Source organism: Colletes gigas, unplaced genomic scaffold, assembly GCF_013123115.1.
Source record: "Colletes gigas isolate AHSC1104 unplaced genomic scaffold, ASM1312311v1 Colletes_gigas_Sc00001, whole genome shotgun sequence".
Lineage (NCBI taxonomy): Eukaryota > Metazoa > Arthropoda > Insecta > Hymenoptera > Colletidae > Colletes > Colletes gigas.
Genome location: NW_025106630.1, coordinates 9,630,958 through 9,651,674, shown reverse-complemented (window position 1 = coordinate 9,651,674; position 20,717 = coordinate 9,630,958). Strand labels below are relative to the sequence as shown.

The following is a 20,717-nucleotide window of genomic DNA, read 5'->3' as shown; positions in this document are numbered from 1 at the left end:
AACAAGGACGGGAATAATCACAAAAATACCTTGTAAGCACACGATATTAGGATCAATGTTAATGCAGTAACCTCTTGGGCACTGAATTATATTGACAGGTTATTACCGAAACGTCCATCTATTATTATCGTGTTTAGAATTGTCATTGATCTGTATAAAAGGCTTAAGGCTAAAACATACATCTTTTGCATATAAATATATGGAACGCGCTTGACATCATACCTATATCGGCTGACATCAATTTTTCGCCGGGAGGTAGTTACTATAGCCGCCATCGCCATCGGCCATTCATATAGTGGCGAACGGTAGCCTTCGCAGCCACTTGTCTCGTTTGATGTCACCGCTAAATAAAGTGACTGACATGGTCGGTAAATACCAGGAAGGATGGTGTTTTGAGTAGCACCTATTCCACAATTAGATGCTTATTAAGAGATTCATTGAAAATCAGATTCAAAGTCCAATCTATTACGAATGATCTTATCATGCGTTTAATGAGCTGACCGTTTACGTAATTGATCTAAAGATTATGAATATTTTCCCCCGACATTGTAGCTTTCGGTTTATCGTCGTGTATAGCTTGGGGCAAATCTCGGACCGACTTATTTCGGTTAATATGTTTCTCTTGCAATTTTAAAATCGTGTCTTCTCTCTGTTTAATTGTACCTTTTAAATCCCGTATTTTACAACGATATTCACGTTTCATCCGACGCACTCGAAGTTCTTGTAACTTTATACGTTTCTCAACAATTTCTACTTGTTGTTTCGCGCCCCTTCGTACGTTCTGAAATTATACATTGCTCGTTACTTTTCTTGCTGTTTTATTAATATTGTAAATATTTTATAGGTACCTCCAGTTGGTTCTTTAAATCATCCACTCGATTATTAATGGTTTTCCCGAGACGATCAATAGTAGCATTTTCTTTTTCCGTTTCACGCAAAAGAGTTAGTAATTTTTCCCTTTCTGCGACGATTCTTTCATACTCGGAAAATAATTCTTCGCAATAAGCGGTCGTTTTACTTAATTGCTCTTTTAAAGAATCGCGTGAAACGCGTGTAGAATATACAAAGGTTTGCATATTCTCATATTTACGTTGCATGCGCCTAAAACAAATCTACATACACTTTACCATGCGAATGAGATAAAGAAAAATTATATATTATAGAAAATGATGTATATCTTACTTCAAACTGCTTTCTAGTCTTTCAACAAGAGTCTTTAAATGATTTCTTTCAGCTGTAATCATTACGAGTTCTTTCTCCTTCTCAGGTTGATTCTCTTCCATACGTTTTATATGATTAGATAAATTCCGTTTCTCGGTTTCATATTGATGTTTTAATTCTTCTAACAGCGTCTTACATTCTTCGATGGCGGTAGTATGAACAATGGTTGGCACTGTTTGCTCCTCTTTATTTTTAACCTTCTCGAACTCTTTATTCAAAATTTCGTATTTCCCTTTGAGATTACTCAGTTCTGATGCACTCATTGCATGTTCTTTCCTAAGTACTTCGTTACGTTTTAAGATTGCCTCCATTTTTGTTTCATACAATGAACAGATCTCATTTGCTTCTCTCTTTAAACCTCCAGTTTCTTTTTGCAAGACATCATTTTGTTTTTTTAGCGATGCAGTATTCTCGACCAATGATTTAATTTCTTGTGCATACCTATTACACTCTAATCTTAATTCTTCCACTTCTTTATGCATAAGTTCATTCTCTGTAATTATTTCCTTGCATCTGCTGCTAAAATCAGCCATCTGTTGTTCGTACATGTTTACAAGTTCCCGTTTTTCAGACAAGTTTTCTTGGTAGGCATTTAAAAGTGGACCCAAACTATGAAAATTAATGCCGCGCCAAACACGCTGGTGGTATTTTTCTTCTTTTTCGCCATTTTCTACAAAGTCTGTAGAAACATTTCCAAGTTTTTGGTCTCTCAATTTATCCTGGTATCTTTCCAATTCAGCATTTAATTGATAAACAATACGTTTTAGTAATACTATATCTTCGCTCGATTGAACTTTTTCAGCTTCAAGTTTTCGATTATGTTTTGCCAAATCAACTTTTGTGTCTTCAATATCTTGCACCATTTGTACTAATGTTTCATAACGCGAATATAATTGCAAATACTCTGCCTTTTGCTGCTCCAACAAACTATTTAATTTTTGACATTCATCCTGGACATTTTTGTAACATTTTTCTAATTTATGATACTCATTAACTATTAGTATTGTATCTTTTGAGGGACGTTTGTCTCTTGTCTTTGAATAAATAATACCTGTTTATAATAATGTATAACATTTTAAACAATACTTTTAAACAGCAAAAATCATTTCATGCTATATGCAAAACAATAGTACCTGAATCTACATCACCTTCATCAAACATTTGTTTTTGTTCGTTACTTTCTTTGATTAATTTTTTATTTCTTCCAGATTTATCACATTTGCTTGCCAAAGATAGGTCACCTTCGTAATCATTACCATCTTCTGTCGCAAGATCTGATGGATCTTTATGGTTATTGTGCATTTTAAACGTATGTTTAGCTTTAGAAATACGTCTGCGACGATAAACTGGTTTATAACTTGTCTCCAAATTGCCCTTTGCCGCTGACATTCTTTTACAACTATGCTATGATATCAAAAATGAACCAAAAGTGAGGTTAAGGGTCATTCGAATAATTTGAATTTCTTATTTAATTTAGATGTAAAATATATCATTTTCTTTCGCTGACACGAATTACCTTTTTCTTTTCTTGTCGATGCTACTTTCGTAACTAGTTATTATCGTTTTTCCATAATTTAAGACCGATATACATGTTAATAAAATTGTTCTATTAGAATTGTTTAAAATACATGAGAATAGAACTATGTTGACTGAATTATATAACAATTACTGCCGAGTATGTAATATAAGTACACGCGTGCATTTGTCCATACACGCGTGCATATTTTTATTAATCTCCAAGATTGTATACCACTCATTGTCATGGCAACTAACTACCATATTAAGAAGTGTCCACCAGATGGTACTAGTAGCCATTTTCCATCTCTGTTGATTTCTTTGCGATCTATTTATCTATTTATTTGTTTGTCAACTTATCTGCCACGGGAACTCGGGATTAGAATGGATTAGAACCGATCAAATTCTTTTATACTTTATTTGTTTCCTTGTTAATCCTTGAGACCTCGATAATATTTATTCCGAAGAATTACCATTTTACTCCAGGTATTCAAATAATATGTATACATTTATCTACTATTCCTCTTACTATTGCGAAATTGTAAAACATGGAAATTCTAGTACAAGGAAAGTTTCTGTATAAAATGCTATTGTTGTTTCTTAAGTATAGAGTTACCGTCTGAGAAGGTAAAAGCGATTACTATTATCAGTATGTATTTACGCGTCTTAATACAGCAGCTGGCCTAAAAGTAATTCTAAACGACCTCGACCACTTGACGTTGTATATTACTTATGTCAATTATAAAAAATTATTTAAATTTTTCTAGGAATATGTTTTTCGCAAAACAATACCTTTCGGATACCAAATAACACGTACCTATCCAATGTTTGATACGAGAACATAAACAAGCGAACAGGTCAGACAAGCTATTTTGCGTTACGATGAGATAAAAGGAAACACAGAAACAAGGGAAACTAATTCCTTTTTGTGTCTTTTGGTAAACTTCATCCAGCACTAATTTTTTAACCAACGAAATAAAATAATACTCTCACGACGACCATAAAGGTTAGGAATATTTTTGCACCGTTTAAAGTACGAAGAAGCAAAAGACGTATCTTTTATCGAGTTGTTGACATTAACCATTAACTACTATACATGACTTGCTCGATTTCTAGTTAAAATAGAGATATCGGTATCTCGAGTATCGCATGCGTACCACAATAAAAAAACCTCGATTCGCGGTTAAGATTAATTTAGTTATAATTTAATGGACATAATCAAGAAATAAAGAAATGGAGAACAGAATAACTACATTGATCATAGACACAGAATGTACGAAATGCATACACCTCAAAAACGAACTATTACCACCCTGGAATTTTGTTAAGCGGGCATTGCGAACATACATATTAAGTACCTGTCATCGTAAATCGAGTTTTATTCTCGAGGTTACAATTACCTTCTGATAAGACCACAATGATAGCGTACGCGAAATTATTAGTCGCCACTTTGGCATGTCTTCGCGTTGCGGATAAAAACGTCGGAATTCGCGCGAACACGGACAGATAGTACTGCACGTTTGTTTGAAATTTTCACATTTCTATCGAGCCAAGACCCTAAGTAAAAATTCGTCGTTTTCTCACGGAATCTGGGAATCTATCATCCTACATAACGGCTGCCATATTCCACGCCATGGCTAAAGGTAGGAAACAGTAGACGTCCCGCGTTTGTTACGAAATTAATCGTAGAAGATGTCGAGTAGAAGAAATATCTTGATTCATTGAATATTATCTTCATCACGATTCCTTAGATAGTCGATAGATTTTATTGTAAGCGTACGAATAGAATTATTTTTCTTTCTTTGCAGCGACTTTATGGTTCCTTGGCTGGTTAACGTTGTTAGTCACATTTAGCTACGCCGTGGACGAGGATTGCAATTTCTATCAGGAACTGGTCCCCGGCACAGACTACTACGTGTATAATTCGGAGTATCCATATAAATATAACGGAGCAAGGTCGTGTATGTGGACTATAAAAAGCGCTTATCGGGTGAACCTGACTTGCGAAACGTTTAATTTACCAGGGGTAAGATCAAAGACTTCCTTTCGTAAACTGCCAAACAATGATAATTTCGTTCAAAAGCCTCCGACTAATCGAGAAACAAGACAATAGTAACGCGAGAAACGTTCCTCGCAGAGTGTCGACTGCCTCGAAGATAGAATGGTCATCCAAGTCGACGCATCCACGACGTATCGATATTGCGGGGATAGAAGTTTCAGTATACAATCCAACGACAACACGATGACCATGTCGTTATCGTCGCCATACTGGTCTATAGGCGGTCGATTCCTTTGCAAGGTTGAAGCGATCAAAAGGCCTCAAGACAGCGAGAAATGTCAATGCGGGTGGAAGAATCCCGTACGTAACCTTAAACGAAATGCTTCGCTATCGTTTTGCACAAGTTTGGTAACGTCTCGTAAAAAATCTGTCGCGTCGATTGTCCTTAGTCCAGAATCGTTGGTGGCGTGGAGACAGGGGTGAACGAGTATCCCATGATGGCCGGCATGGTGGATTCTTTGCAACGAAGAGTGTACTGCGGCGGTACTATAATATCCATTAAACACATACTGACGGCAGCTCATTGTATAGTAGGAAGAGACATACAAAAGTTGGGTGTCGTGGTGGGCGAGCACGATATACGGACAGGTGAGAATTGCTTTTTTGAAAAAGCGTTTCAGGCAAAGATTTTCGAATGATTTTCGCATTCAGGCAAAGAGTCAAATGCCACGAGGCTGTACCGCATCGAGAAGGCTACCATTCACCCTAACTACGTTCGCAAAAGTTTCTTGAACGACATAGCCGTCGTGGAGCTGGACGGGAACTTAGTTTACAGCAACGAGGTTGGCCCAGCTTGTTTGCCTTTCCAACATTCGCCGGACACTTTTGGCGGGAGTTTCGTCGATATATTGGGTCGGTAACACGAAACCGCTTCATTGTAATCGACTTTTTGTATTTTAAACAAATATTATCGTACGATACAGGTTGGGGAACGACGGAGTTCGCCGGGCCACCCTCCGATACTCTACAAAAGGCCACCCTTAGCGTCCTCACGAATCTCGAGTGCTCGAAAACTTACAATAACTTAACCAACGATCAGTTCTGCACGTTCGCGGAAGGAAAAGACGATTGTCAAGTAATACTCTCTCTCTTTTTATTCTATGAACGAATCTTCCGTGATCGATGAAAGAAAATTCTGTTCGATTCGCAGATGGACAGCGGCGGACCCGTTCTATGGCAGAATCCTACGACCAGGCGACTTCTACTCATCGGAATTATCAATTACGGTAGTGGTTGCGGCGTAACAAGCGGCGTTAACTGCAGAGTCGGCGGTTACATGGATTGGATTGTTTCAGCAACGCCAGGTACGGTCCTTACGACGAACAATTTAACGTGGAAGCCCGGTTTGCATCATCGGACCTCGTTGTTTGTTTTCAGACGCACGTTACTGCATCATCGAATAAACAAACGTGCCTGATCTGCTCGACTTAATTCGTCGCGTTATCGATGGCGCAACCGATCGTTCCAACATTTTCGCTGACGGCGTAGTTCGCATTCCTCGCAAGCGGATTCGCTGGTTTTATGCAGCTAACATGGTTAGTATATTCTTCCTATGGAAGCAGCGAAACGGAGGCGTGCTTCTCAACAGAAATCGAACGATCCGGTAACTGCGGCCAATCTATCGCGTCGAATTTGGAGACGACCAAAACCACCGTTCCGTTACTTGTATTCGATGTGCATGTCCGCAAATACACTCTGATACGTTAACGGTTAAATCTTGTTGCTTCGATCGGCCCACCATTCAATCCGACCTCCCACTTTCCCGACCGTATTTCACCCCTGTCGTTGGCCAACCGCGCTAATATTATTTGATGTTTACGTAAGACCGTACGAACTACGTCGCCGGAGCGTCTGCCCGTTTCAACGCTCGAATCAATCGTAAAATGGATTCTGTTCGCGCGAAAGCGTATTTTTAGAGGGGAAGAAGATATGGATCGAACCGCCAACGTCCGTTACGCGCTACTTAACGCAAAATTCGGTCTCGAGGATCGCGAACAAGCGATCATTTTATTTTCAGACACCCGGTACAAACAAGCAAAACCTTCGGTCACGAGAGCCGCGTGCGTTCGAATCGCATGCAAGGTTTGAAATTGTAAGCGGAATTAATCCGTCGACTTCCCCGCCGAGTCGAAATTTCGCGTACGATTCTACCTAACCGCCTGTCGAGCTTACGCAACGCGATGCAAGAGTGCCGCACGGCGACCCTTTCCGTGCACGTCGTTTCGTTCTTAGGAAGCACGTGTCACCGCGTGTACGTGGATGGTACGAAATTAATTGCGCGTAAACAATGTCTCGTTATTAATAAGTTCGTGAATGAGGATGTGACGTGAGACGCGTTACGAGAGGGTATACTCCCTGGAATTGTTCGCTCGCGTTTCAACCAGCGCCTATCGTTTCTATTTGGTCGATACTTATCTATTTACGCACACGAAGACGAAGATTTAATATTCGTTCGTTTATCGAGGTTTCACCGTTTTCCAACAACTCGGTTTCCGTGCGTGGAAACGCCAATAGGAAGAGATGTTAATCGCGTTATCGAAGGCCGAAACTCGTGTCGCGATTGCGTTCGCACGAAAATCAGCCGCGTATCGGGAATACGTGGCCAAACCGTACAATTCGCGGCAGATGTTTATTAAACAAATTGATTTCTTCGGCGTGCCTCGGTCACGATTTGCCCTTGACACCATTCTCGAGCCGATGATAGTTCTCATGAGTGGATACCCTCGTCATCTGTACGCGAGTGCTTGTTGCGACCCGCGAAAATTTTCGTGCCAGTTACCGTGACACGGAACGTCTGCTCGCAAATCGTATTCGACGAGCGACGAATTCGTGCCGGGGTAACCGATTCGACCCTTCGAAACCGATCGTCGACTTGCAAACGGTGGACCTGGCTTGATCGCGATAACTGGACGGTATGAATTAGGAGATGATCGAGCCAAAACGGGTCAGGGTGCATTCCATAGAAACACGCTTCTTCTACGTTTACCGATCTCTGTACAAAATGGTTTCGTAGAACTCCGGGACTCGGTCGATTTGACTCGATTTGTTGCATCGAAAAGCAATTCATTTGCTCGTGGAACGATTACGAGAAGTAACGAGCGAAAGAAAGAGCGAACCGTGATGGCGGAGCGGTTTCCGTTAAGAGGTCAGGCTCAATTTTTTAAGTTTACGACAGGGTCAAGACACATCTGCTGTTTTTAAAAGTCGACATTCCAGCGTTTGTGCCAACGCTCTGGAAGGAATTCTGTATGCAGCTGGGATTGATTAATACGATCTTGCAGAGTTTAAATGCGTTTCTCTCGAAATGTAATTTTCTTCACTGCGGACGTGATGACAACACGAAAAGTCAATAAAAGCTATTAAAAAGTAGTTGAGTAAACTGCGAAAATGAATCGTGACGTTGGATGTAACGTTCGCGTAAAAAAAATTAATAAATATGATTAAATTTTTGCGACGTTCACGCGAGACTGCCCCCTTAAATGAAAATTTAGCTCGAGTGATGGGCCATCGGGACCGGGAATGTCCTCCAAACGAAAATGGAACTCGGTTCGAAAATTCAATTCGCAGAAACGCGAGGAAACTTCGCAAGATCAGTGGGTAATCACGTCGAGGACGAAAATGGCCGGGATTGGCTGCGACCAAGATCGATGTGGAGACGCGCGCGCGCGTGCTTCGAGGCAGAACGCGTTGGCCAGAAACGGAGGTCAGAGAATCGTCCTCTTTCGGGGAATGTTTCGAGGGATAAATCAGCATGTTCCTCTCTCTCTCTCTCTCTCTCTCTCTCTCTCTCTCTCTCTCTCTCTCTCTCTCTCTCTCTCTCTCTCTGTTTCTCTGGATCCTTTCGATTTTCACCCCGACCAAAGTCGGCCAGTGGAAACTCGGCCGCACCAGGAACGCGTCGAACGGTCTGGGCTCGCGGGGAAACGGAGAACAGCCGATGGTTGGGAGAACGGAAGAGCGTATGCGCCATATGCACGTAATTACCGCGGCCAATCGGGGATTGAAAGCAGTGGAAAGCTTTATCGTAACGCGTCGAAGCTCCGGGGTCCGCTTCGTCGGTTGGTTCCCTTGCATGCGTGCGTGAACGCGCGCGCGCGCGCGCGCGCAATACAACCGCGCAACGGTGGTTAGGTTCAGTCGGATATTGACGTTCGCATGCACGGGGCGTGCAGTCAGAGTTCTCTTTAGACAACCACCGAGAGCCGCTCGAGGAATAATTCGCGCGGGCTTGTCCGTTGATACGTAACTTTAAAGGGACGAGGAAAACCAGGCGTGACGAAAAAAAAAAAATAGATATTCCGCGGCGAGGAGGGAGGCTAGCGATATCCAGAGCTACATGGCTCCGAAAACCGTTCGTTCCCTGCACCGTCCACGCGTTTCCTATTCGCGTTCGAGCGAGCGTCGGTTCGATCAGCGGACCATCGGCTCGAAATAATTTTCGGACGATTCCAGTCTGTTCTTCGTCGCGAGACGCGCTCCAGCCCCTCGTCGTGCAACACCTTCGTGGAAACGGGAGCATAGAGAACCACGGTGTCGGCGTGCAGAAGGAAGAGGAGTCGTAACAGAGCCAATAAACGATGCTGCCCATTTAGTAAATCGTCGAAATTTCGCACGGTTCGAGACCGCACCGAAGCTGTAGTACCGAAGCTTATGTCACACGCGATCAAGGACGCGAACGTTTACGGAAGAAGAAAGAGGAGAAAACAGGGAGAGAGGATCGTGATTGTAGAAACAGGTCGAGAAGACAGAAGACCGAGGGCATGTTCCGATATCAGGACGATATATCCGTGTCGACGACGTGAAACGTGAGCTTCCTTCGATTCCTCCGGTTTGTTACAAGTGATTTACCCGCCCGTTGTGCTTGGACCCACGGAAATTTCGCGATTTCGATGCTTCGTTCTCGCCTGAAGGCCAATCCGATGCTCGCTGCCGCGCGAACAGAGAATCTTCTCCCGACGGTCGTCGTACGCGCCTTTTCCCTCGATCATCCCCGATTTGCTTCTTCCGAGTCGCGTCGTCGTACGCTTTCGTTTCGGTTCTTCCGTTGATAAAGCCCCGCTCGCGATACCGGCGAGCACCAGCTAACTGTCGTGCTCGACCCACGCCGTTATCGATTCCGCTCGACGCTCGGGATAGAAATTTCAATCGTTGATATTCCACGGGCCGCTCCGCGAGATTCGCGCCCTCCGAAACGACGCGCTCTTTTTCGTCCCCCGTGCCACGACCTACACAACGCACGTGATTTTCTCGCGCCTTTTCGATCGATCGATGCGAAAGAACGACACATGAGCCTCTGATACGCGAACTGGTCGTCAGCGCAGTAACTCGCCGCGTGTCTCCGGTTTTCCGTCGTTCGCGAGAAACGCGAGCGTACGTCCGCGTGGGAGCTGCTCGCGTCGAACAGGCGCATCCGTTCGCCCCAGTCATGCCTTCCGCGTTACCCTAAGGAACATTTTTTTCTAACCGCGCGAATTAACGGTAATCACGTGATACTCTTGTAAATTATACGTGACGACTCCTGTGCCGATCTTGGCCTCTCGCGCTTCTAATCGTCGTTGTTTGTTACTGTCACTGTTGTTGCTCCCGCTGCCCCCCGTAACTCTGTTTCCCCTATTCGCGATCGGTTGCCCTAATCGGTGCTGGTTCATCGAGACCGACTTCAGCGCGGCGACAAACCGAGAGGAACGGATCCCTCGTCGTCGAGACTAAGGAGAGTTTTTTAGCTTCGAAACGAGAGACCACGGTGTGAAGAATGGTAGTCAAAAACGATAACACGAGGAATGGGCACGAGTTGGCTCCGTTGAACGAGAATCGTCAGGCTGGCCAGAACGTGACGATCGTGGTGAGCGGAACGCAAAATGCTGCTGGAAGCCAAGAGTCCAAGGAGGACAAGAGGGCAGAATGGAGCGGCAAGATGCAATTTTTCCTCAGTATTATCGGTTACAGCGTGGGACTCGGGAATATCTGGAGGTTCCCTTACCTGTGCCAACAAAACGGTGGAGGTAAGCGAATCGCGACGAAATATCGTCGCCTGGCTCACGGAGATCTCCGTTACCCGTCCTCACTCTTATTTCGGAAAACCATGAACGATTCTCCGTTCTCCTACGTCGTACGAACCCAGACATTGTCCTAGAGCTCCAGATCTACGCCGCGAACCAATCTCTACGTGTACGCTATTTTCGTTCACCCTAACCGTCGCTTAAAAATACATGTATCTATATATCGCGAGTCTTTCGCGTGTCTTCGAAATACCGCGTACGCGGAGGCGATCTCTCCGCGTCGATCGCGTTCTATCTCCACGCCCCCCTTCCTGCCGCTCGATCTCACCGAAATCCACGGAAGGAAACCCGTGGAAACGATAAGATCCTATAAAATTCGCCCTTGAACCCTCCGGGGGCTGCCATCTTCTCCGCGACCTATGCCTCGGTCGCGTAACTCGATTATATTCCGATGGAAACGGCGCGAGGGCGGATCGGAAACGCCGGCTGGCGCGCATCTAGACGGCGCGTTACGTGGGTGGAGGCGCAGCGGCGAGGGTGGCGGACCCAGATCGCGAATGAAATCACGTCTCGGTTACGTCACGGACGATCCACGGTTTACGGGACCGCTAAATCCGTGGACGTCCACGCGAATCTCTCAGCGGAAGTTTCCACGCTCAAAGACGAGGTATTCGCGTTCCGCGCGTCCCGAAACGGTTTCGAATTTTTTCGTCGTCGCCGGAAATCGCGGGTACCCCGGTATCTCGGGTACCCGGTTCGCGAATCGATAGACCTACTCCGTACCAAAATCATGCCGCGGCCTCCTCGACTTTCAATGGAATTTTCCCGTGCCTCGACACGACACCGACGTCGAGGCCGACGCCGACGCCGACGCCGACGTCCGACGCGCACCGATCGATTTTTACCATTCTATCGAGACACACGTAACCATTTAGCATCGCGTTTATGAATCGTGTCTCCCTCTCGATCTTTTTCGAAACTACACCGGGGATTTCGTATCGAGATATCGAACGATAACAATAATTATTCGAAAATCAGAACACCGTGTTTCCTATCTGTCGGTTTATACACATAGTATAAATATAGCCACGGTTGAATAACACGATAGGAATTTCCATTCAACGAATAGTTAATCGCAGAAGCCTACGCTGAACCCTTCTCCACTGTACAATTTTAGCAATTTAAACAAGAAAATACCTATTTCAAAACCGCAATTTCGTTCATCGTATTCGAGAGTTCTAATGTCTGAGTCACAGAGTTAAAAATATCTAGGAATTCTTTCGTACTCGTTAATAGAGGTATCGTACCGTTTATAAGCAAGGTCAGGGACTTATATCAAAAGAGAGGACATCGATATTGTATCAATATTCCCGGTAACGTCTGGGAAATTCTTCTAAAAATAGAAGTTCAGTCCTCGACTTACACGGTCAATTCATTACAGAGCATTCCGCGAATGTCGAATTGCATAAGCACGATGTACTACAGGAAAAAGGTCAGACTAGGTTTAAAAATAATGCGATAACGTCGATATAGGGTGTGTTTACAGTGTCGAGTAATTTTTGTTTACAAGGTATGCGCTCGATGCCAAAAATTTTCATTCACCGAACCTGCTCTTACGCCCGTGGCCGATTCTATAGTACGCATAACTTAAAATATTTCACCCCTCGGAATTTAATGAAAAAATTACCGATATCGAAAATACATAGTTCGAGGCTCGAGTATCCGATTAAAGCACCGCGTTCTCAATCACGTTGATCGACGATAAATTCTTCCGATAGGGACCCTCGACCACGGTCGAAACGTAAACTTCGCTCTATTAATTACCCTATTCACAGTCATAAACAGTATCAACCTTTATGCTATCGGCGGAGTAGCGTTGTGGTGATTACTTAGTCCTTTGTGCTTCACGGCCACCGTGGGGGGACGTAAAGTGTTTTGTGCTGTAAATCGACAGGCACGTTATTAATTTACTACGGCGTGCAGAATTTCTATAAAGAATAAATATATGGTACGGTGGCCAAAGGCATATATACAATACTTGTCCCTCTACGATGGCAACGGCGAAGGGTTGCAAAGTTTAGGTCGTAGAAACGAAAGCGCCCCTTACGAGTTATCCCTTCGACGAGTACGTTACGAGGGAACTTAACGATCCGAACGAGCAGTTTTCGAATGGAACGGTACAAATTCTGGCCAGTTATTTTCACAAATGCGAAGGGTCGAGACCACGACCTTCTTAATGCGAGCCCTCGACACCAAGCAAGACGGTAATTTAGTACAAAAATAGCTGGCCAGAGACATATATTACGTTTAATATACCGCGGTTCGTTTGTACGGGTTGTCGTTGATACCTCGAGCCTGGCCTTATTCAAAAAGCGGATCGTAAACTTCCACGGGGGATCGAACGGGGGCAGCTTTCCAACGGGTTGCAACGGAATTCGCAATATGTACCTCGCGAAACGGTGTTGTCGTCATTGATCAATATATCCGTCGCGTAACGGAATGCCACCCGAAATGCTTTCGACTGGAGGAGAGAAAAAAAACACTGACCAGCCAAGATCGAACCGGTAAGCATGTACCGTGTGTACGTAGGTACGTACGCGTCACACGATCAATACCGAACCAGACACTCAGGCTGCGGCTGCCTCGAACTAGACGGCCACGAAAAAAGGGGAACGGAGAACGTTCTCTAAGCAGGGGCACGCAGAGCTCTGCCAAATGGGAGAGATTAACAGAGAACGGGTTGCGCATTCATACCGTAATAAAGGGTCGGTGGAACAAGAGGATCGTTGGTATGACGGAGATGAGAGTGAGGGGCCAGCGAACGATATTATTTTACACGAACAAATAAGAAGAAGGTGGATCGCTTCGAACAAAAAACGAAACGAGGGGGGAAAAAAATGGGATGCTTTTCAGGTGCCTTTCTCATCCCCTTTTTCGTGATGCTAATCCTAGAGGGTGTACCCCTCTTTTTGATCGAGCTGGGTCTCGGTCAACGTATGCGGCAGGGCGCCCTTGGAGTATGGAACACGATACATCCGTGGCTAGGCGGTATAGGAATAGCGTCTTGCATCGTCACCTTCTTCGTAGCGCTTTACTATAACGTCATCATCACCTGGTGTTTCTACTATCTATTCAACTCGTTCGAGGTAAGCATCCACGGCTGACGATCGATCGATCGCGCCCGTTATTCCGTCGATCGTAAACGGCTCCGATGACCGTACGACTTTTAATACAATCGATCGCCGGAATATACGCAACGATCGTTGAACGAACCTCGACCAATTATACACGATACGTTCGAATAACATTTCGATTTGTGTTTCACGCTGCGTTAGGCCGTTACGATTAAATTCGGCGTAAGTATTCTACCAATTACAATGCTTATTTTTCCAAGCATCGTGCACGCTCGACGACCGAGTACCAAATAAAAACGGGACAGCACGCGTCGCGCATGCCGTAGACACCGAACGTAGACAGCTTCTGCACAGCTATAGTTCGATGTACGGGTCCGTTATCGTTCCGGAATCGTTGAAATCTTGACAATTTAATTTAGGAACCGTTGCCATGGGCGAAGTGTCCAGAAGTCGATGGCAAGCCGGTCGAGGAATGTGCAAAAAGTTCCGAAACTGCCTATTTTTGGTACCGTACCACGCTAGACGCGGCCCCGTCGATCGAAGCTGGTCAGAGTCTCAAGTGGTGGATCGTCCTTTGTCTACTGTTGAGTTGGATCGTCGTCTTCTTTATCGTGATGAAGGGGATACAGTCGTCCGGAAAGGTAAACGAACGCGAACACTTCCGTCTGCTTCTTTCTTTTCCTTGCAAGGACCGTTTGCTTTCTCACCACCCCCCCCCCACGAATTTACTCCTGCTCGTAAAAAAAGCAAAAGTCAGATACAGTGTCAACGACTTATTTCTTTGCTTGATTTAAAGGTGGTATATTTTACATCCATGTTCCCGTATTTGGTGCTTACTATCTTTTTTATTCGTGGAATAACGTTAAAAGGTGCCAGCGCTGGATTGGCCCATATGTACACGCCAAAGGTAATCAACGAACATCCATTCAAACGTTCAAACACGTTTCAAGCACGTTTCCAAATTCTTTTCCGTTTGTCTCGTGCACAGATCGAGAAACTGTTAGAGCCGACGGTCTGGCTAGACGCAGCGACGCAGGTTTTTTACAGTTTCGGACTAGCGTTCGGCTCCTTGATCGCGTTTGGGTCTTACAACACCCCGGACAACAACTGCGTCCGGGACGTGCTACTGGTCAGCGGTTGTAATGCCTTCACTGCTATTTACGCGAGCGTCGTAATATTCGCCATTCTAGGCTTCAAGGCGATGACAAGCTTTGATAGGTGCATCGTCAGGTAAACGAATATTTTTGTCATTTCTCGGGAACAGCGATGGTGAAACAATTGCTAAACGACATACGTATCGTGACATTGTTATATTCGTTAAATACGTGACTATACCTCGAAGAAGCAACGCTGCAGTATCGAGTCGAATGAAACATAAATTTCGACGTACGCTTTCTCAAAGTTTTAACCGTTTAATTATTATATGAAACGTTTTTTAGTATCGTCAACAGTTTCGAAGATATCTGGGTCCATTTAGACGGGGCGCCCTGTACAGAAGCGTCGAAGTAAAGATGGAATTGATAATCGTACTAGGTCAGACATTTTAGTCAGCCTTCGAAGGTCTACGACTAAGCAAACATTACTCGACGCTGTTTACATTCCCATCGATACCATATCATATCTGAAGTTGATATTTCTTTCTTTCCTACGATATATCATGTACACAATTTGACTATCGCGGTCCAGAACTGTTTACCCTTTGTCTCTTATATTTTATACACGATCGCTTTCTTGCTTTCCAGCAACAAAGACTTACTTTTCGACAACGGGCTCATAGCCCACGAGAACATTACCATGGAGGAATACGACGACATTGTGAATAAGTTCAATGCGACGGCGATGAACTTCACGCTTCGTTGGTGTAGCCTCAGCAAGGAGCTGGATAACGTGAGCATTGGAACGGTTTCTCCGTTTTCTGTTTCCATGTTTTGACTTACCGTTCAGACTGTAAATCGATCGATCGGTTAGGCTGCCGAAGGAACGGGGCTGGCTTTCATAATCTTCACGCAAGCGATAGTCGAGTTACCCGGCGCTCCGTTTTGGTCCTGTATTTTCTTCCTGATGCTACTCGCCCTCGGTCTGGGCTCGCAGATCGGTATACTCGAAGGCATGCTGTGCGTCATCTTCGACATAGACCTGTTCAAGAGAATAAAGAAACAGTACATGACAGGTACGATCGACATAATCTCCATCCTTCTATCAGAAAAGTTTTCAGTGATATCGAACAACCTGCTTCCCTTCTCAGGGGTGGTTTGCACCGTCTGCTTCTTCGTTGGTCTGATCTTCTGCACCGGCGCTGGTGAATACTGGCTCAAAATGTTCGACAGTTTCGCCGGTACCATCGGCCTGGTGATGGTCGCGCTGATGGAAATGATATCCGTCATCTTCATCTACGGACACGAAAAGTACTTCTCACGATCCATACTATACGATCAGAGATAAACGAACACGCGAACAGATTGCTTTATAAACATTCTCTCTTCGACGTCTAGGTTCACGAAAGACATCGAAGAAATGACGGGATACAGACCGGGAATGTACTGGCAAGTTACCTGGCGGTTCCTCGCTCCCATCATTATGGTTTGCATCCTCCTTTCTAGTATCGCGTCTATGTTTATCAAGAAGCCTGAATATTCCGCGTGGGATGCCTCGCTGGTAAGAATTTTTCGGTCGCGCCTAAAAAATTACCCGTTACGTTTCTTATCTAAACGTGGCATCATTGTTTGTTTTAGGGTGAGACCGTAGTCACCAGTTATCCCAGTTGGGTGCTGGCCATAGCGGTCGTAATTATTTTCGCGGGTATCGCGCCAATACCGATCGTTTTCCTTTTGAGACGGTTCCAGTGTGTCAAGCTGGACGTCGACATCCATCAGGGAAGTATACGACGCATCGACACCACAGTTTCTACCAAGGAAATGATGGGTGACGTTGATGTGAGTTGATCCCAAAGGGCTTTCTTCCCAATTAATTCGTATCGCCAACAATGATCACGTATTTCTATCATTCTATTCACTTATACATTTCTCTAATACTCGGTGGAAGGGGTACGAATAGCGAGGCACTGTTCCTCCACGAAAAGAAGGCACAGCGTTTTTTACATTTCCATTCCCTGCTATTCTTTTCGCATCCTCGCTATGCATCTTCCAACGAGTATACACGTATTGTCGTCTATGTGCTTCCTTTTCCTACATCTTCGTAGCTTCTGTGTCTCCACTAAAGAGATCCTACGTACGAAAATTATGCTCGTTAATCTGTCGACATCACTTATTCTACAAGAATCTTCTATCACTTGTCTATCGTATGACTCACGAAGGTCTCGACGCTCTCACCGAACGTATACATACTCGTGGCAGATGGTAATGGCCGCTCAAGACCGTTTTTCTCCGTACCTCTGACCCGGAAGTACCCACGCGAGGGTCTAGTGTTTGGCCACTACTGGGAAAAATTTTAATGGGAGATTCTGGAGGCCAAAATAAAATGAAAATCAAGAATATCAATTTCTTGACTGAGGCTTCGTTATTAAATTATTTTTGGTACCGGGGGTGGCCGAACACCCTGCATTTTGTAATCGTTAAATGTTACTCTCGGGTTAACACGTTGACTGCCAGATCAAAACTGTGATTTTAGACAATTAGTAATCACGCTAAAATTCAAGACTCCTATTAAAATTTCTTTTCTTTGACATTACTGTTTGAGATTGAATTGTTTTAATTTCAAAGTAAACAATTTTGTCGCCCATGTACGAATGACGCGGCAGTCAAAGCGTTGAGCAGCCATTGTCCTCTGTCCCGAGTATCACTTTTTAAGGAATACACAAAGCACGCTCATACGCTAGTTTCGACTACGTAGCGACCCTAGTCCATCACAGTAGAATACTACTTAATCAGCGCACCAAGAGTCACGAACTAATCGGAGGACGGGGGTGCAAATCGAGGTGCGTTGGTTAAGCTTGAACGAGCATAAAGATTCACGTTGGGCGTACCTGCAGTTGTAGGGAAGCGTCCGTTCTGTGTGCGGTAACGTCGATTAATCGCTTCTTCCATAGCTACCTTACACGTGAGTCCGTAATATACTATGTTTACGGAATGCTTTTGGCTTCTGTACGCGCGCTTCGCACTGTCGTTTTACTCGCCGAGCATGAAGAGGCCCGCGAAACGCGAGGAGTTCCGACGTCTCGTCTGAAAAGCAAAAACCAATACGTATTAGTTACACGATCACTCGTGGCAAGAAACGCTTTCTAGCTTTGAGTATCGCCAATACCGCACTGTTCACCGGCAAAGAGTACAAGCTAGTTGGCCCACGTTTCAAACGATTCACGCATAATATAGCCGTAGCTGCGAATTGTTACGTTCACGAACCGATTACAAGCAATACACGGCCCGTAATTGAGACGATCTACGATTTTTCAGCTGGACGAGTACCACGATCGTCTCGAAGACTTCCCCGAGGAGGACGAGGACATAAACAGCGACGACGACAATAACAGCGCACCGCCCATTACGAAGATCGTCCCTAACAAACTACAGGGTAAACCCTTCAAAATGGAGGTAATGGACTTTTAATGCCGGTCGTCCTGGGTTCGCAGTCTCTTCTCTCACGGCGTCTCCACGAACAGCGAGAAAAGGATAATCGTCGTTGTCCATACGAAGATTTCGGTTGTCGGGAGACGCGCGAAACGACACGAATTACCGTTCCGTTGCGTACAAGAACCGAACGATCTCTCGAAAGCAATACATTCACGTTCCGTCTGACTCGCGAAACGGGATCGTACAAAATGAATAAAAGTAGAAGAAAACAAAAAAAAATATGTAAAATTCAGAGGATGAATATCACGCGGCGTACAGGACGCGTTGCAAATGAGAACGATCGACCGGAGATCGGTCTCGTCGCGCCTCCGTTCGCTTCGTCGAATCGTCTGTTCGGTTCTATCGAGACGCGAATCGTTTCTAACGGCCTGAACGTCACCGGGCGACGTATTTCTCGTTTAGAAAACGGAACCGCGCGTGTACCCTTTTCGCGTCGACGTCAGTCTCCCTCGTGCGCGATTTAGAAAGAGCGCCGTCTGCGTTCGCGTTTCGATCTTTCGTCTGAGACGCAAACGAATCGGCGTTACGGAAAGGAAGAGACGCAGCGAAGGAACGACGATCGTAGTAATTGGTCGCTCAAGGCAAATGATTCTTGCACTAGTGCTTATAAATGTCAAATCTGTATACTTCTCGTTACGATGCGTTACGAAAATTTAAGATGAAATTTAACTGTTGGGAAACAAGCACTCGTAAACTCTTGATGATTTACAAAATTATAACAATTGAAATTAACATTTGTATCGCGTATAGGCTTCTGCACAGAGAACACACGCTAACTGGATGTAGGTTCTCGGGTGGCCTTGAGCGGCCATTTGATTTTGTCCGTACTGTACACGAACATAATGCATCAATGACCTGCGCACATCAAAGCAAACAGGCCTGCGGTTCTGTAATAGGTGGCGTGAAACCACTCTTGTCGACTTGCACCAACAAGAGAGGTCATTTCTATTACTTTAGCGCTATGTCTCTTCCGCTCGTAACGCAATGGAGCCTCGATGGTCGTTGGGTAACGAAGTCGATTATTTCCGCGGGTCGCCAGGTTCGTTTGATACCCGAGGTAATCGATCGGTCGAAAAGAAAGCTTTACACGATAGCTATATTGAACTGTCGTACGATTCTCGGTTTGTTCCTTCGAACGAAAGACATAGGCACTTGTTGCTAAGTGACGAACCCTTTTACTTGTCAACACAATGGAATGGTCGAGATTCGCGTGCAAGTATCAAGGTTGCATCTATCGAGGTTCTACTATACATGGGAAATCAACCTGTCGTCATTCAAGTTTCGGAAGATCGACACGTAGACGGTGGCTACGTTCCTACTGCTTCCAAACCTCAGGGGTAAGAGAAACAACGTCGGGAGGAGTTGCAAATTCTCGATACCTAAACGATTAGGGGTAACGCGCCTATAACGCGTAGTAGCGCCGTACGGATAGGACATAGCGTACAATAGACGGTAAATCACGTTACGACTACGTATTCGTAAAATACTTCCGATCCGCTAGAACCCCCGATTACTTAAGACGGAAGGTAGACCCGCGAAATTCCCGTCAACGCGCTCCCCCGAATCACGCTTGCCGCGTACCCCGGGACGGGGAGAGAGAACGTCGAAAAGAATTTCTAGCATCGTACTTAAGAAAACTGGGGGGAAAAAAACGAAAAAAAAAAACGAAAAAAAAAGAATAAACGAAGCAGTGATTCGAGTCCTTTAGCATTTTTGAGTCCAAGGAAGCCGACGTCGGTCGCACGGTCGTTCTCCAAATCGGAAAATGGCACTATTGACAAACCCCCGAGACACCCCGAGTACCCGGCTATATATCCGCGTCGTATCACTATGTTCAAACAAAATTATCTCGCGTATAACCTATCCCTGAATTCTATCAATACTCGCAGTTTCTCCGACAACGTTTCTATCTCTACCATTTTGTTCAAATTGTCTCCTACGTTGCACGGCTGTTATTAACATTACTTTTATTTTAATAGCAGTCAAGCTGATTGTGAGCCTGCCTTTACACCACTCTGTATATGTACTGTTTATATGGTGTAATAAAGACGTTGTTGTTATTATTACAATTATTATATAAGTCGAGTAAATCCCGTTAAAAGTAACCTTACCCAATCTCTGCTCGGATTACATACGAAACAATCAGATTCTCGAATACCCAGATATGTCGGGTGCCCGGTATCGAATCGATAGGATCTAACCG

At 44.7% G+C, this 20,717-nt stretch overlaps 3 protein-coding genes across 5 annotated transcripts; 2 read left to right on the top strand and 1 right to left on the bottom strand.

Moving 5' to 3' along the window:
• Positions 1-137: 137 nt before the first annotated feature.
• LOC122405341 (protein Cep89 homolog) lies at positions 138-2,960 on the bottom strand. The gene is made up of 5 exons (XM_043410019.1): positions 2,738-2,960; positions 2,355-2,625; positions 1,183-2,272; positions 849-1,101; positions 138-781 (listed from the first exon to the last, which is right to left on the bottom strand). Exons 2-5 carry the CDS (start codon positions 2,608-2,610, stop codon positions 518-520), a joined length of 1,863 nt encoding a protein of 620 aa, XP_043265954.1. The 5' UTR covers positions 2,611-2,625; positions 2,738-2,960; the 3' UTR covers positions 138-517.
• Positions 2,961-4,214: 1,254 nt separating this feature from the next.
• LOC122396901 (venom serine protease 34-like) lies at positions 4,215-6,502 on the top strand. The gene is made up of 8 exons (XM_043395660.1): positions 4,215-4,379; positions 4,545-4,762; positions 4,874-5,095; positions 5,185-5,383; positions 5,447-5,647; positions 5,719-5,870; positions 5,946-6,099; positions 6,173-6,502. The coding sequence occupies exons 1-8, from the start codon at positions 4,370-4,372 to the stop codon at positions 6,196-6,198; spliced, it is 1,182 nt and encodes a 393-aa protein (XP_043251595.1). The 5' UTR covers positions 4,215-4,369; the 3' UTR covers positions 6,199-6,502.
• Positions 6,503-8,944: 2,442 nt separating this feature from the next.
• On the top strand, positions 8,945-19,728 carry LOC122405157 (sodium- and chloride-dependent transporter XTRP3). Of its 3 annotated transcripts, XR_006259747.1 has the most exons (13): positions 8,945-10,797; positions 13,708-13,940; positions 14,130-14,150; positions 14,348-14,569; positions 14,725-14,835; positions 14,917-15,158; positions 15,671-15,815; positions 15,897-16,098; positions 16,174-16,333; positions 16,421-16,583; positions 16,661-16,861; positions 17,917-17,984; positions 18,338-18,474. XR_006259747.1 is itself a non-coding variant. In XM_043409697.1 (12 exons), exons 1-12 carry the CDS (start codon positions 10,548-10,550, stop codon positions 18,488-18,490), a joined length of 2,103 nt encoding a protein of 700 aa, XP_043265632.1. In that variant the 5' UTR covers positions 8,945-10,547; the 3' UTR covers positions 18,491-19,728. The 3 variants fall into 3 exon arrangements, 2 of the variants coding, with proteins under 2 accessions (XP_043265632.1, XP_043265640.1); XM_043409697.1 differs by lacking the exon at positions 17,917-17,984 and having other exon boundaries at positions 18,338-19,728; XM_043409705.1 differs by lacking the exons at positions 14,130-14,150; positions 17,917-17,984 and having other exon boundaries at positions 18,338-19,728.
• The last annotated feature ends 989 nt before the right edge of the window (positions 19,729-20,717 follow it).

Excerpts from the sequence above, each read along its gene's own strand:
- LOC122405341 (XM_043410019.1), bottom strand. The coding sequence starts at position 2,610 with ATGTCAGCGGCAAAGGGCAATTTGGAGACAAGTTATAAACCAGTTTAT. Across the intron at positions 2,273-2,354 it reads TGAAGGTGATGTAGATTCAG|GTATTATTTATTCAAAGACA; the intron begins GTACTATTGTTT and ends TATTATAAACAG. Across the intron at positions 782-848 it reads ATTTAAAGAACCAACTGGAG|AACGTACGAAGGGGCGCGAA; the intron begins GTACCTATAAAA and ends GTATAATTTCAG.
- LOC122405157 (XM_043409697.1), top strand. The coding sequence starts at position 10,548 with ATGGTAGTCAAAAACGATAACACGAGGAATGGGCACGAGTTGGCTCCG. Across the intron at positions 14,836-14,916 it reads CCCATATGTACACGCCAAAG|ATCGAGAAACTGTTAGAGCC; the intron begins GTAATCAACGAA and ends TCTCGTGCACAG. Across the intron at positions 16,099-16,173 it reads AAAGAAACAGTACATGACAG|GGGTGGTTTGCACCGTCTGC; the intron begins GTACGATCGACA and ends TTCCCTTCTCAG.
- LOC122396901 (XM_043395660.1), top strand. Across the intron at positions 5,384-5,446 it reads CGAGCACGATATACGGACAG|GCAAAGAGTCAAATGCCACG; the intron begins GTGAGAATTGCT and ends TTTCGCATTCAG. Across the intron at positions 5,871-5,945 it reads AAGGAAAAGACGATTGTCAA|ATGGACAGCGGCGGACCCGT; the intron begins GTAATACTCTCT and ends TTCGATTCGCAG.